Source organism: Arvicanthis niloticus, chromosome 21, assembly GCF_011762505.2.
Source record: "Arvicanthis niloticus isolate mArvNil1 chromosome 21, mArvNil1.pat.X, whole genome shotgun sequence".
In the NCBI taxonomy this organism is placed as follows: domain Eukaryota; kingdom Metazoa; phylum Chordata; class Mammalia; order Rodentia; family Muridae; genus Arvicanthis; species Arvicanthis niloticus.
Genome location: NC_047678.1, coordinates 22,220,674 through 22,235,369, shown reverse-complemented (window position 1 = coordinate 22,235,369; position 14,696 = coordinate 22,220,674). Strand labels below are relative to the sequence as shown.

The window sequence follows — 14,696 nt, the reverse complement described above, 5'->3', positions numbered from 1 at the left end:
CCCTCAACTCTCAACTCTTTCTTTTAAAGGAAGCTAGAACTCATTATGGCAACAAGGAGAAATAGTAACCAATATTATTCAACTAGCATATTTATCAAACATATAATTTATATTTGTAGTTATTAAATATTAGGTTATCAGGAGGATGGTTTCTACTATATATGCATGTTATACATGTATGCAATATAGACATAGATAGATAGATAGATAGATAGATAGATAGATAGACAGACAGACAGACATGTATGTGGCAGGTTCTGTTTAGTACTTGACTTTAAATTTTGCACATTTTAACTACTCAAGCTACACTTATCACAGAAACTCAACATAAAAATTAACTAAACTCAGTTTACTAATCTCTACTCCCGTATCCCATCTCCATCCTTCTCTTAGAACCATTTTAAAAAGTAAGTTGGTGTTAAAAATGCATTTGATATGTAGTTTTCATCATTTTCCTTTTGTATTGGCATGCATGCCAAATGGACATACACGACAAGTGATGTTCTTCCCTTCTCTCCTTCACTTACACGTGAACACCTTTCAGTCAACATACATCCCTCATCTATTGCTTTCAATATTTGTTCCCTGAGGTGGCTATGAGGTTCTCCAAGCATTCCTTGGCATAGGCATTCAGTATTCATCTACTGCTGTGGCAAGCATTCTTGTGTGTGGGTGTGGGTGGGGTGCACATGTGTATGTGTGGGTGTGTATGTTCACTTTTATGTTTGTGTCTGGGCATCAGAGTTTGAGGCTGAATATCTTTATTGACTGTTGTTCCTTACATTTTGGGACAGAGACTCTGTGAACCCGTAGCTCACCAACCCAACAAGAGTATGTGGCCAGTGAGCTCCAGGGAATCCTCCTGTCTCCACATCCCCAGCATTCCTGCAGGCATGTGCCACCATGACATTTTTTTTTATTATTATTATTATGTATGTGCTGGTGATCCAAACTGAGATCCTCCAGCTTGAGCCACAGACACCTTACCAGCTGAGCCATCCTGTCGGCCCCCACAAGTATTCCTTTACATACAACCTTAAGTGTCAGAACTTTGGCTTCTTTTGGGTGATGCAGTGACAGGGTCTCAATATTTTTTTTGACCTGAGCATAGGCAAGGCAAAGTCCAAACAAACAATAATACATATGGCACACTAACTTTTATTGGCATACCAACCACACGCCAGGTACTCCCACAGGTGTGCAGGCTCCAAACAGGAGAGAGCTTCGGTCTGACCTCAAGCAGTTCACCCAAGCAGCATATGATTCAGTGTCAAAGCCAGAGCTACACATGATAGCTATCTGAGTGTTAGAGCTGGGATGAAATCTTCTTAATGGTGCTTAAGGCCAGCCTCTCCTCCAGCTTCACATTCTGTCATGTTCAGTAGAATTCAGAGCAGTTTTGTATAAAAGTCCTTTTGCATAGCTTTCTTCCAGTGTTTTTCTGTAGCGGAAAGCAAAAGGAAGTCCAGAATGGAGCACGGAAGCATACTAGCAATGTCTTCCCAATGTAGCCAGTAGTTTATCTGATTGTTCACAGTTTGCCCAGCAGAAGCCCCCGTTTGTCCTGACAGGCCTCTGACATACATTTCAGTGAAGCCCTTGCAAGGAGACACTTAACTATCTCCCATGGGGGAAAAAAAAACTAGAAGTAACAAAACCAGGAGAAATCATCAAATAACTTTTGAAAGCACATTAAGCAGGGCTCAACAGACTTTTTTCTTTTAGACAGCTATGAAATGATGTCATCAAAATTGTTTTTACTCTTAGTGATTTTACTGGAAGAAAAAATGATGTTGAAATCCTACTGTACACCCGTGGAGATGTTCAGCCTGTACCTACTTGGAGAAATATGTCACTGTTCAGCTGCCAGGCTTCAAGCTGTAACAATCCCTGAATCTGACTCCACTTTCCTGCAGAGGCCTAGCTCCTCCAGGCAGCCCCCAGCCTGTGGCTGAACCTGACAGGGATATTAGGGGCTAGCTATTTTGAGATCAGGAACTCTTTATTCCCTGCAAAGCTGGCTGAGACTTTGTCAGGTCTGCTTCGGATGTGTTTGCTGTGATTTGGGGCTCTCCATTCAGATCCTGCTTCCTTCCCTTTTATCTTTCAGAGAGCAACCTTCTTCTTTCCTAACTTTTCAGGGCCTGCGTTCTGGAGGACAGACTAGCCACTTGATATGTTCACTTTAATGTGAGAGCATCAGCTGAAGTACCCACGTAGCCTCCATCCCGATACTTGTGCACCAGGCTTTGTTAAAATTGAACTACAATTCTGTCAGAGTGAATCTGGACATTTCTCTTCGGTTATTTAGGCGGAACACACACACACACACACACACACACACTATTAAGGGCAGAACAAAATCCAAACTTGGATGTGTTCTAAAATTCCACTTTAACTACTAAAACTATTTCTAAGAATGGACATGAGGAGCATGCTTTAAGTGTTCCTTCTTAGTTTCCTATGAGTTGATTACAGCCTAGACATCACAGTTGCACAGAACAAATCCAATGTCCATGTCTTTGCTCAAATCACAATCCTACCTTGAGCACCATTGCTCTTGCTAAGATGCCTCCCCTTGTGGTTCCACAGATGGAGAAGGGTGAGGAGCCTAAGTGCATGTTTGCTGTTTCAGGGGAGTTTGGCGAGGTGTACAAGGGCCGTTTGAAGCTGCCAGGCAAGAGGGAAATCTATGTGGCCATCAAGACCCTGAAGGCTGGCTACTCAGAGAAACAGCGCCGGGATTTTCTGAGCGAGGCGAGCATCATGGGCCAGTTTGACCATCCCAACATCATTCGGCTGGAGGGTGTGGTCACCAAGAGCCGGCCTGTCATGATCATTACCGAGTTCATGGAGAACGGCGCTTTAGATTCTTTCCTCCGGGTAAGAGCCACGGGTGTGGGGGTGTGGGAGTGTGGGGGTGTGGGGGTCTGGGGGTGTGGGGGTGTGGGGTGTGGGGGTGTGGGGGTGTGGGGTGTGGGGGTGTGGGGGTGTGGGGGTGTGGGGTGTGGAGGTGCGGGGGTGCAGGGAATGTAAATACTGCTAGATGGAGGGGAAAGGTCCTGGGGAGAAGAGTCCTGTGAGGATAATCTGCCTTTGGAACTGGCTGGTCACATGTGGGCAGGTTTTAACCTTGGCAAGGTTAGCAGAGGCTTGTTGTTAAAAGGAAAAAAAAAATTGTACTGGGTAACCAATCAAGAGGCCTCATCCCAGGGAGAGGCCAATCCTCCATCATCCCTCTCTCAATCCTCATTAGCTGCCTATAGCTCTCAGTGTAGGGGTGGAACTTCCTCCCCGCCACCATGAGACGTTCCCTCTTCCTTGTTAGCACATCTCCTGATATTGTTGGGCTTTTTTTTTTTTTTTTTTTTTTTTTTTTTGAGTGTCTTACTTATGCGGTCATTTCTTATATTTTTGGTTGTGAGCCTAGCCTTTAATGGCCAAGCCATCCAGCTCTATGCAATCATTTCTAAAAAAGGCAGCCTCACGGCAGATTTCCTGGTCTTCAGGCTCGAACACGCTTTCTGTCCATCAATTCTTCCAAGATGTTCTCTGAGCTATAGATCCAAAAAGATCAAGGAAGAATAAGAAATGGGGTGGAGAGGTGGTATACTTATATTGTAATGAAATCATATTTAAGATTTTAAAATATACTTTTAAAAAAGAGAAGAACAAAGCACAGTCTGAGGTCTCCTCAGAACAAGGCTGATACGGGGAGGACTTCAGTAAATGCTTACAGGTTAAATAAGATGGTAGAAGCAAAGAATGGTCACAGATATCTCCATGGATTACTGAGGCCGAAGAAATTGTGGCCTTTCACCAGTATAGCCAACCTCCTAGCCAAATCTCTTCAGTTGGCTAGTCAGAAAGAAAACAGGTTGCCATCTTACAGAAAATTCCTGAGCCTCCTGCCCTTTAAAGAGGCATCTGAAAGACTGCCATGGGCACCATGAAATCTTTCCTGACATCTGTGCAGAGCTGTAACTGCCAGCCTTACCTACAGCAGACATGGATATACCTGGATGCATTCTAGTTGAGAGATGCATGGACGGTCCCTGTCAGCACTCATGCTCGTGAGGCCTTGTGCACAATGGAGCTAGTCTCTTAGTGGAGATTACAGATGCATAGGGAGAATGGATGGTAGCCAAACCTAGGCTGGGAGTCGGACCTGACCAAGAGTCTCAGGGGGGAACATGTAGTGACTCTGAGAGCTGAGAGTCTGGGAACAGCATCAAAGAATGGCCATAGCCTTCTGAATGAGGACTTTGGGTAAGCAGGCTATGCATGTCCCTACACTCAGTCAACAGCTGTGGTTGCTGATCAAAGGGCCATCCATTCATCTTGAAACATTAAGGAGTTGACTGCTTTCTCTGGCAAAGCACACACTGAATACTGGGCCTATACAATAGAAGAAACACAGCTCTGATGCTATATAACTTATCACCTCAAGACCCTACTGACTTAGCATAGCAGCATGGCTTATAATGCTTATGGACCTGGAACGGAAGCAAGAGTGTGGGACAGAGCATCTAGTTTCTCATGGAGTTCTATGAACCATCTCAGGGCAAGGCTTGAAAGTGTCAGATCTCCTTCACTCTTGTGTTAACATGGGGTTTAAATGTGATATCAGTTGTATCTTTTCCAGCGGTCTGTTTGAGCATCTTTAGAACAAGCTGGGTTCAAAAATAAGCATCCTTGAAGGAGACAGCGAAGGCTGGACCATTTGTGTGTCTGGACAATAACATAGTGTCACTTTCACTGCAGTGGAGGGCCTACCTGGATCCAAGGAAAGAGAGCAGTCCCTTGTTTTAGGGACGAAAATAACTTGACTTCTACTTTAGTTTCAATTGGCTGGGGACATGGTTGAGTATAAGGGCCTGAGTTCAGATTCCTGGTACCCATGTATGCAGAAGCCTTGGCACATGTCTGTAACAACAGTATTGGGTGGGAGACAAGAGACATGTGGATCCCAAGGGCTCTCTGGCTAGTTATTGTAACTGAAACACTGAGCTCAGTGAGAGACCCTACCTCAAACAATAAGATAGAAAGAGATTGTGAGAAATGCTCAGTGTTGGTTTCTGGCTCCCACAGGCAGGCAGGAAGGTGCGCGCACACACACACACACAGCTCCAGCTGTACAGAATACAACCCACCACAGATGCAATTCCTGCCTTGAGCCTGAATGTTTAAATCTGCCAGTTACCTGCATGTGTAATAGTTTTTGTTTCTAAGAGTGAAGAACAGAGACATTACAGAGTTATACTTGAATCTTCCTGGGGAACTTCTCCAATGGGGAATTTGGCAGACCAGTGGGGAGGTAGATGGTAAGCTGTTGGACAGCTTGGTTTGTGCAGAAGTTAAAGTAAGCATGGGCTATTTCAGATCTACAGCAGCTTCGAGGTTGCTCCCACTCCCAGGAGCAGAGTGGGCCTGGCCATTAAATTTGATTGGAAGCTACACTTTCACACTACCAAAGTTGCCTTTGTAGGGCAGTACATGCTTATTGCCTAAGCTAGGTAGTTCAGGGAGGTGTGTGAAGAAGTGGGGATGGGAAAATTGCTGTAGATTGGGGTTTCAGACCCATGCCTCCTTAAGGGAATGGTCGTATCTCTAGAATGGTTGAAACTCTAGCACCTGCCACAGTGAGCCCATGGTAGATGTTGGCTGAGTGAAAACTATACACAATTATTTCTATAGAGTGTCAGAGAGTTCAGGGAATGCTGTGTGCCCTTGGCATCTCATTCACTGTCTTCATAGACACAGGAAAGTGAGGCATACGCTTTGCTTTCCCAGGGGCAAGCACTTATGATCAGAGATCTTATGAAGGAAATGGAGGTAACTAGAAGGCAAGCATCATCTGGGCCAGCCTTAGGACCCTTTCTGGACTCATTTTCTTTGTGTTGCTTGATTCTACCTCACAGAAAGTCACGACATGGTTGGAAGAATGTAATCAGAGTCTGTCCCCAGGTCACCTATAGGACAGGAGACTATGAGAATCAAAGCCCCACCCTGTTACTTCTCCCAGACAGAGCATTTTCCACCTGGGACCCAGGACACATAAACTTGGGGTTTGTTCATGATAATGAGGCTGTATGTATGTGCAGTGGGAGGAAACCTAGGGGCAAGAGAGGAACCCAGAAAAACAGAGGCGAGGGCACAGCCAGAAAAGGTAGCAAGAGCGGGCAGAGCCAGGAGGAGCAGGGAAACGAAGCATTTCTGACTCCTTGCACCTCGTGAAGGCAGGTAATCTATAAATCTAATTTCAGCCTTACTACTGAACCCTGGAGCATAGCAACATTAATTGATGTATCTGCTGCTTGATAAAATTAAAAAAAAATAGGTCATCAGTTCAGTTCTATGGGGTCCATCTTCTGGGAAGGGGGGATAATTTTAGGACCACCATTCAAAAAAGAAGGGAAAGGTGTTTGTTATTAAACTGTACAACTGTTCCCTTTCTGACAATCCTGGACTTAGCAGCTTCAAGAGGGTGCTCTGCTCACTCTGGCCTTGGGTCAGGGCCTCAGAGTTCCACATCTCCTCTTAGCCACTCTCCATTCCTGTCTCTTCGGGATTTGGACTTCCTGTCTTCTGGAAGGATTGGAAACACCCAGGAGGTGATTCCTTGTTGCTAATTGTTTTAAACGGAAGAGCTTTGGACTGCCTAGTTAACTATTGAATATTTTCTTCAATGGTACCAAGATCTAATGGTACCCATCCAGTGGCTCTTTCCTAGTCTTCAAAACCATTCCTGAAGCTCAGATCCATGTATAGTCAAGAGCTTCTCGTGGTCACTGTTGGTTCACTCATAGACAGTCATTTCTGTAAGACTCTTGGAAGTCACTGATTGGTGTCAAATGGGACAGTTTTCATCAGGGGAACTCACCTGTGGGCCTAAACTAAAAAGAAGCAACTAGGGAAAGAATATCAAGTTGGAAGCCCTGAGACTGAGCCCCTACCTTGGCTCTGGCTATGAGTCACCCTGTGGCCTGGAGTTAACTCAATTTTCCAATCTATAAACTAAAGGCATTGAGCTGGATGAGCTTGAAAGTTCTCTTTTAGTTAAAAAAAAATCTATGATTCATTCTCTTCAAACAAATCAAATAAGGGTTTCATTTCCTGAAGTGGATTTGTCAATGAAAGTGGAAATACCTAAATCCTCCCTGTCTGATATGAGGGCCGCCAAGTGGCTCCATGCATTTGCTGGAAAGTAATTTCAGTAGAAAGCACTTCAGAACGAGAAGAAAGTTTTAAATCACTCCATCCAGGTCTGCATCTCCTCACTGTACCATGTTTTTCCCCATGGGCGCAGCGTGGAGCCCAGTTGCTTCTCAAAGTCGCCGAGGGAAACCAGGTGGTGGTGGCTCTGTTTTTATTTTCTACGCTGGTGTTCTTATCTCTGCAATTACAAAGCCTGTGGACAGCCATCCTATATAATTTAAGGGATAATGCTTGTCTCTCAAAACAATTTTCCAAGGCCCGTGAGATGGCTCAGTGGGTAAAGGGGCTTGTCACTAGCCTGACCACTTGAGCTCAAGCCCCATAAACTACACAGTGGAAAGGATCAAGCTATCCTTTGACCTCCATGCAGGCATCATGCCAGTGGATTGAGCAAGAAACAGCTGAACACATCAGGGAAAATGTAGCATGCTTATATCCTTAGGTTTTCACCAAGATAGTAAATTCAGCAGTAAGGATCCTTCCTGTAGAGATGTCCTTACCCTGCAGCGAGCTCCTAAGGAAATTGTTGCCATTGCAGAGTCAGCATATTCCAGGGGACGAGGCACAGGACAGGAGTTCAAAGACCAGATAACAGCAGCAGCATCAGTCACCGGTGGCTTTTCTCCCTGTGAAGCTTGTGCAGCCCAGCCGTCTCCTGCACACGCCACCGAAGGCAGCCATTACCAGAGGATCAGAGATGGAATGTCAGCAGAGAAGTAATTTGCCACTCCGGATTTAGACTTGTGTTATAACTCAAACCCAGACAGAGTGATTTAAGGCTGGTCACGTAGATCCTCTGGACTTTCTTTATCTTCACTGTGAAAACAATACAATATTGTCTGCCTTCTCTTCTGGCCAGGGACAGTTTGAAGGCTCTGATCATATTCTGGGAAGTATTTTCCATTTGAAAGTCAAGTAATTGGAGACAACTGGCATTTGTGAATTGATTCCAATTTCAAGTGTCTGTCATTAAGTCTCCTTCGCTCACTAATGCCAGTTGGTAGGCAACCGGGTACCTTTACTGTATTGACCCATTCTACGTTGAACTCAGAATGCCCACTGGGCTGGGCTTTCCAAGAGCAATGACCAGACAGTGTCTCTCACACATTCAGAAAAACACCAGGGCCCCAGAACTGGACCCCAGACTCCTCAACAGGAGCATTCGAGTTTCATAAAGGAAGTGACTGGGAAGAAGGGACAGCCTGGCTCTTGAGTGCCATGATCACTGATGATATCAAAGCAGCATAATGCCCCAGATGAAGACTTTTGATCTCTGATCACGTTGAACCTGCAAAGAGTCCAAGAAGAGAGGACACTGGCCTCTTAAGATTTAGCTGTGGGGATCACCACTCTGTAGGCTAAATCACGTGCTCAGGCCAATGAACAGCAGAGACTGTGTCCAAACTGCATCTATTTGGATCCAGACACCAAATGTTTAGCCACTTCTGGCCTCTGTTCACCCCCAGAAATTATAGTGGTCTAAATTTTAAACACAAGCCAAAACCAGGAATACTGTAACAGATTTAAGCAAAAATACGGGCATCACTATATATGCTTGCCTAAACCTTTCTCACTGTGGGTAAGCACACTGTCCCTCTCCAAAGTGAAATCTTTAGTAAGATACCAATTTTTTTTATTATAATGTCACCTACACATATGAAGAAGAAATAAGAAAAATGGCATTTGAATAAAAATCCAGCCTGTGTGACTTGAAGCTAGGGTGCAGCTTTAGAATCTACAGGAGTTGCATGGGGTTGTTCTGAAGAGGCAAATCTCCCAGTGAAATGCTTGAAGACAGGGCTGGGTACTCCTGAAAGACTGACTGGCTTCGGTAGAAGGTATTGATGGAAGTTCACTCCGGAGGAGGATTTGCATCATCCCTAGTACATTCATCCTTCACAGATGGGCAAATCAGTCAGTCTTTCCACAAACCAACGTGGCACTTTTATTTTAGGTCCTCAGAAGAAAATGGCACAGAAAAAGCATTCTTGGCAGGTTGGGAGGTAGTTAGGAAGCAGAAGTCAGGAGCAGTCTGGTCCATGGGGCGTGTCCTACTTTGTGTCTCCATTGCTGTGCTAACACACTGACCAAAAGCAACTTAGCGAGGAAGGGTTTGTTTCATTTAAAATATCACAGTCCCCATAGTCCTTCATAGAGGGACGCCAGGCATGAATTCAAGCGAGAACAGAAGCAGGAACTATGGAGGAATGATGCTTCTTGGCTTGTTCCCTGTGGCTTTCTCAGTATTCTTCTCCTGTCCAGTACCACACCTGTCCAGTGGTGACACAACACACAGTGGGCTGGGCCCGCCCACATTAATCATTGATCAAGAAAATGCCTCACAGTCATGCCCACAGATCAATCTGATGGAGGCAATCCATCAGTTGAGATTCCTTCTTGTGTCTAGGTTTGTATCAAGTTGACAACACCAATCAGTATTCCTCCATGGGATCAGTGGCTGCTGATGGATTTTGGAGAAGGAACGGCCCTTGTAGCACATGCAAAAAATGGCATACCCATCCATGTTGGAGGGATATAACAGATGTGGGTGCATTATGTAATTTATCCAGTAGATGTTCAATAAAAAGGGGGCTCCTCACACTGCTTATGCTTTGTATATTTCACACGTAGACTTCTAAGGCAGAGAATGTGGCTTGCCCACACCTATGTTCAACAATAACTAGACTAGACATCAGGTAATCTGCCACCTTTCACCTTTCTTCCTGTCACAACATTTCCATGTTTAGGGTGTGCTCTAATACAGAATACAACTCACTACCCTTTGGGGAAGCACTGAGACCAAACTATATGGTAAGGTAAGTTCCTGGCAGCATGGCTCAGGGTCCACTGACTTAACCACTGTCTGCAGAAGCAAGATGTAAAGGTTGTATGTGACAAAATGATGAAAATCTATCTAATGAGAAAGGTATTTGTGCAGCCTGGAACTGAGTCCACCAGTCACAGGAGAAAGCAGTGATGTAGCCTGGCATAGCGAGGTTCATTAGCAGGCTTCTAGGGGCCAGACACTGTGTGTAAGCTTTAGCCCCCATGACCCCTGACCCATGAGGACAGCATGGTTACACAAAGCAAGGCTTGACACCTCAGAAGCTACAAAGGTGCCTGAGAGTTTGGGAAATAGCAAGATATGCTGGTCATTCAACTATTTGTGCTTTGTAAAGTGCTGAGGCTCCCCCCTCCTTCTATTCTCTGTTAAAGGTTTTAATCACTTAAAATATTATGGGGACCTCTTGAGATGGGGGTTCTTGTGCTCAAAGAGCTAGCTAGAGTCAAATAACAGAGTCAGGAGTCAGAGTCAGAAGGTTGTGCTATACACACAGCCACAAAGTTGAAACTTGTGATGTTTAAGGCAATATGGTAATACATCTGAATAAAGTGTTCAGAAAATGCTAATTGCATTGGAGGAAGGGGATCATAAAGACATCATCTTTGCGGAAGGGACTTTAAGCAGAAAATAAAGGGCACATAGGTATGGATTTAGAGAGAAAGGAACAGAGGAAATGATACATATGGAATTCTGGGGCAAGTTGGACTTGCCTTGGAAAGGACATAGAGTTCTCTAGTCCCTGTGGCTTTATTTAGTATGCATGTGTGACTCTAGAACCTAAGGCAAGGCAGTAGTAGCTGGACCTTAGGTCTCCTGAGCTGTACTGAGGAGTTGGGAGATTTTCCCTAATGCAACTGGAAGCTATTAGAGAGTTTAAGCCAGGGAGTGACATGACCTGATTTATGTCTTGAAGAGATGGCCCTGGCTGCCATGGAGAGAATGGATTGGAGGGGTGCAGGTGCAGGAAGCTGTTACAGGTGATGGATGGCGATGACTTGTTTGGAATGGTGGCAGTGGAAAGGGAAAGGAGTGGACGGCTTTGAGATGTAATTTGGAGATGAAATCGACAGGGCTTGGCAAGGAGAGAGCAGAGCATTCAAGGAAAGGGATGAGGAGGAGGGAGGAGCGGGAAGAGGCAGTGGAGAGCTGAACGCTGGGTGCTGACAGAGGACTGACAAGCCATTGGCCATGCTGTCTAGGCTCCCTGTTTAGCCACTGAAGCCCATCTTGATCCTGATCTCCTTTTTGTCTTATCACAGCAAAATGATGGACAGTTCACCGTGATCCAGCTCGTGGGGATGCTGAGGGGTATCGCTGCTGGCATGAAGTACCTATCTGAGATGAATTATGTGCACCGGGACCTGGCTGCTAGAAACATCCTGGTCAATAGCAACCTGGTGTGCAAAGTGTCTGACTTTGGCCTCTCTCGCTACCTCCAGGATGACACCTCAGACCCCACCTACACCAGCTCCTTGGTGAGTCCTTAGTCACTGAGGGAAATCATGGAATGAATCAGTGATGGCTGAAGGTATCTTTGGACCTGTCTTTGAGCTTTTTTTCCTACTTAGGGAGTCAGATGCTGGGTACCCTGTCCATCCAGTAGGAATAACAGTGGTCAGGGCCCAGGTAAAGATTTGACCACAGCTTATCAGAAGGAGCTGCTGTCTACTTGGAAGCCACTGTGTTTCTTAGCCAGTGGCAAGAGCAGTTTGGAACGGTTAAATTTGGAGAATCCAACTGGGGAGAGTAGCAGCAGCAATGTCTTTCTTAAGGAAGGAGCTCCAGGCAAAGCTGAGGCTTCTGGTCCCCAGTTGAGCTGGGCATTGGCATCATCAGAATCCGGCTTGGTTTCCTGTCTTACTTCCAGGGGGCTTTAAGTACCAGTTCCATTCTGAATGCTGAAACCTGATCTTCTCCCAGCCTCCCCCTCCACATCCTGAGCAGCTCTAATCTCTATCCCACTGCCTCCTTCACACAATCCCTCTTGGAACCACAATACATTCAAAATAGACTTCCGGCTTTCTTCTCCAATGTAGCCGCCCCATCTTGCCATCTCCATAGCTGGCACCATTTAACTAAAGACTGAAATAGAAGAGTCACCAATGATTTCTCCCTGTCTCAACATCCCAGCCTGATCCTTGGTGACTCCTAGGAAACCTATACCTACTCTTCCTCCTCTGCCCCCTGACCTTATAAGGCTGCAGTCTCTTTGGCCTAGACTTCTATAGTGGCCATCTTCGTTTCCCACTTATGTTCATCACCTAACGATATTTTTCACTGCCTCCCTATCTGCTTTAAACGTCAAAAATTGAAATGTAAAGATTAAAATAATACAGAGAAGCAAGTGCATAAAATATTTAGTGAATGACAGCTCCACCAGGGTAGGAGTCTGTAAACTTTTCATTGTAGAGTCATCTGGTTAGTATTTTAGGCTTTGTTGGCCAAGAGGCAAAATGAAGACTTATCTAAAGAATTACGTAACTATTTGCGGTGTGACCCTTTGAAAAGTGATAGACATTGTTCTGACCTCCTAGGTAAAAACACTAGACCAGCTGGATTTGACACTCAGGCCAGAGTGTCCAGCCACTGCCTGGAAGCATTCTTGTTAAATTAGATGTGTCTCCTTTCACACTTCTCTTTGACCACACTGTATTCATTTCTCTGAGTTCTTGTGCTCCCCATGGGATTTTTTTTTTAATTTCCAGATTGACTTTCCAACGCTTAGTGAATATTCATACTCTCCTGGGAGTGTGTCTGACACTTAGCATCCTCGGCAGCAATGGAGGTCACCAATCTTTGAAATTATGCTAATTCAATAGCAAAATATGGGCACCTCATGTTATCTCAATTTGCATTTTTATATAATTGCCAGAACCTATTTTTCTCTCTTCCCTTGTATCTTTACCTGATTTTTCCCCATTGCATTGCTGTCTGGTGTTTATGTTGGGAATGTTACCCCCTGATGGTCTAGGATATAGTTAGATGCCCACCTGTTGTAGATATAACTGATGCAGTGTCGTTTGGCCTGTGACATCATTGAGAAACAATCAAAAATGTCTGTTGTTTCTTCTACATCTTCTTGGGATTCTGATTTGCTTTTAAAGTTCTCACACAAAATTATGAAATGTTTTTCAGAGTCTTAAGTGCTATTGCATTATCTTGATGTTTGTCCTATATGTAAAGACTTAACACACCCGAAATTACTTTCCCACAAGTTTATTTCAGAAAAATTTCAGATGTAATTTAGAACTTTAAACACTTTGACCAAGAATAGCCATATATATTCCTGGTAGATCCCAGAAGGAGTATCTTGCTTTGTGTGTATCACCTTCTAACTCTGACCTATTCTTCTTTCTGGATATCATTTTTGTTTACACGTATCTTTTGTTTCTGAACGCAGTGGTGTGCACATATGAAGTACAAATTAGGAATTTCAACAAATCTATAGAGCTGTATCACTCAAACTTCCAGAAAGATGAAGAATCCATTCATTACCCCAGGAGGCTTTTCCACGCGCCTCCCACCTCCAATCAGTCCCCACATGCTAAATACACTCAGATACAATCACTGCTCTGGGTTTTTTGCATGTATTTATCATGACTTTATGAGCAAAGTAGGTCTTTGTAGAAATGGTTGTTTTTCCTTGTATCGTGTTTGAGAGAGCCACTTTTCTTGCTATGTGCGGTGGGACTTTACTCTTATTGAACCTATTGTTTATTTTTCCATTATCTTGACAGATGCTAGGAATATTCTGGAACACATTTTTGAATATAGGTTGGGAAGTCACTTCTTGCTTAGTTTTGTCAAGGTAAACAATTATGCCGACTTGTTCTATATATGCTGTATATTATGCCATCCTTGACATTGAGGTCTTTGTAGCAACTATTTGATTCTGTTGATCTGTTTATTCAGTGTCTCTTCCTATTGATATAGTCATAATGACTTGAGCGAATATCATATAACAACATTTTAATGAAAGTCTTACTATTCAGGAGGAACAAGCTATCTTCCATTCTTCTCTTCAAAACATTTTTGACTAGTCTTAGATCTTTTTGCTTTTAAGTGAAATTTAAAATCCCCTTGTGTCTAGGTACACGTGCACACACACACACACACACACACACACACACACACACACGTATTTGTATTCACAGGTGGTCTTTGAGTGGATTAGTCCACCTTTGGAAGGACTAACACTTTAATGGTCCAAGATCACTTAAGTAGAGATGGAGTCAAATATAAAAAAATGCATCTACCTTATTGTGTACCTTACAGTAAGTTTCTTAGGAAAAACTTCCTGCATCATTTCGGTGTACATATTGCTTAGATTGTCTACCGTGATTTTATAAATGCTTCCTCTAAATGGTAAGCCTGTTGACTCTGGACCTCAGAGTTTTCAGGAACATTGGTTATACAGTCATATGACTCATCAAATTTCTCATGCTATTTCTTCTGTTTGCCTTTTCCTGGAAATAGAAACAATGAACATAGTTGCTGATTAAATAGATTATGTTTTGGAAATGGAAAGATTTCAACTTATCAGATGATAAACATTTATTGAATATCTTCTATATGTTCATACAATAGCACATAAGCCTATGATCAAGATCAAAATAGATATTACTGCTTCACA

General features: G+C 43.9%; 1 protein-coding gene across 1 annotated transcript in view; it reads left to right on the top strand.

Moving 5' to 3' along the window:
• Nucleotides 1-14,696, top strand: part of Ephb1 (EPH receptor B1) — a 427,245-nt gene that overhangs the window by 375,333 nt on the left and 37,216 nt on the right. Inside the window, exons 11-12 of the mRNA XM_034484387.2 lie at nucleotides 2,636-2,883; nucleotides 11,323-11,538. Of these exons, the coding sequence (XP_034340278.2) occupies nucleotides 2,636-2,883; nucleotides 11,323-11,538 (464 nt within the window). The remainder of the gene's footprint in view (nucleotides 1-2,635; nucleotides 2,884-11,322; nucleotides 11,539-14,696) is intronic.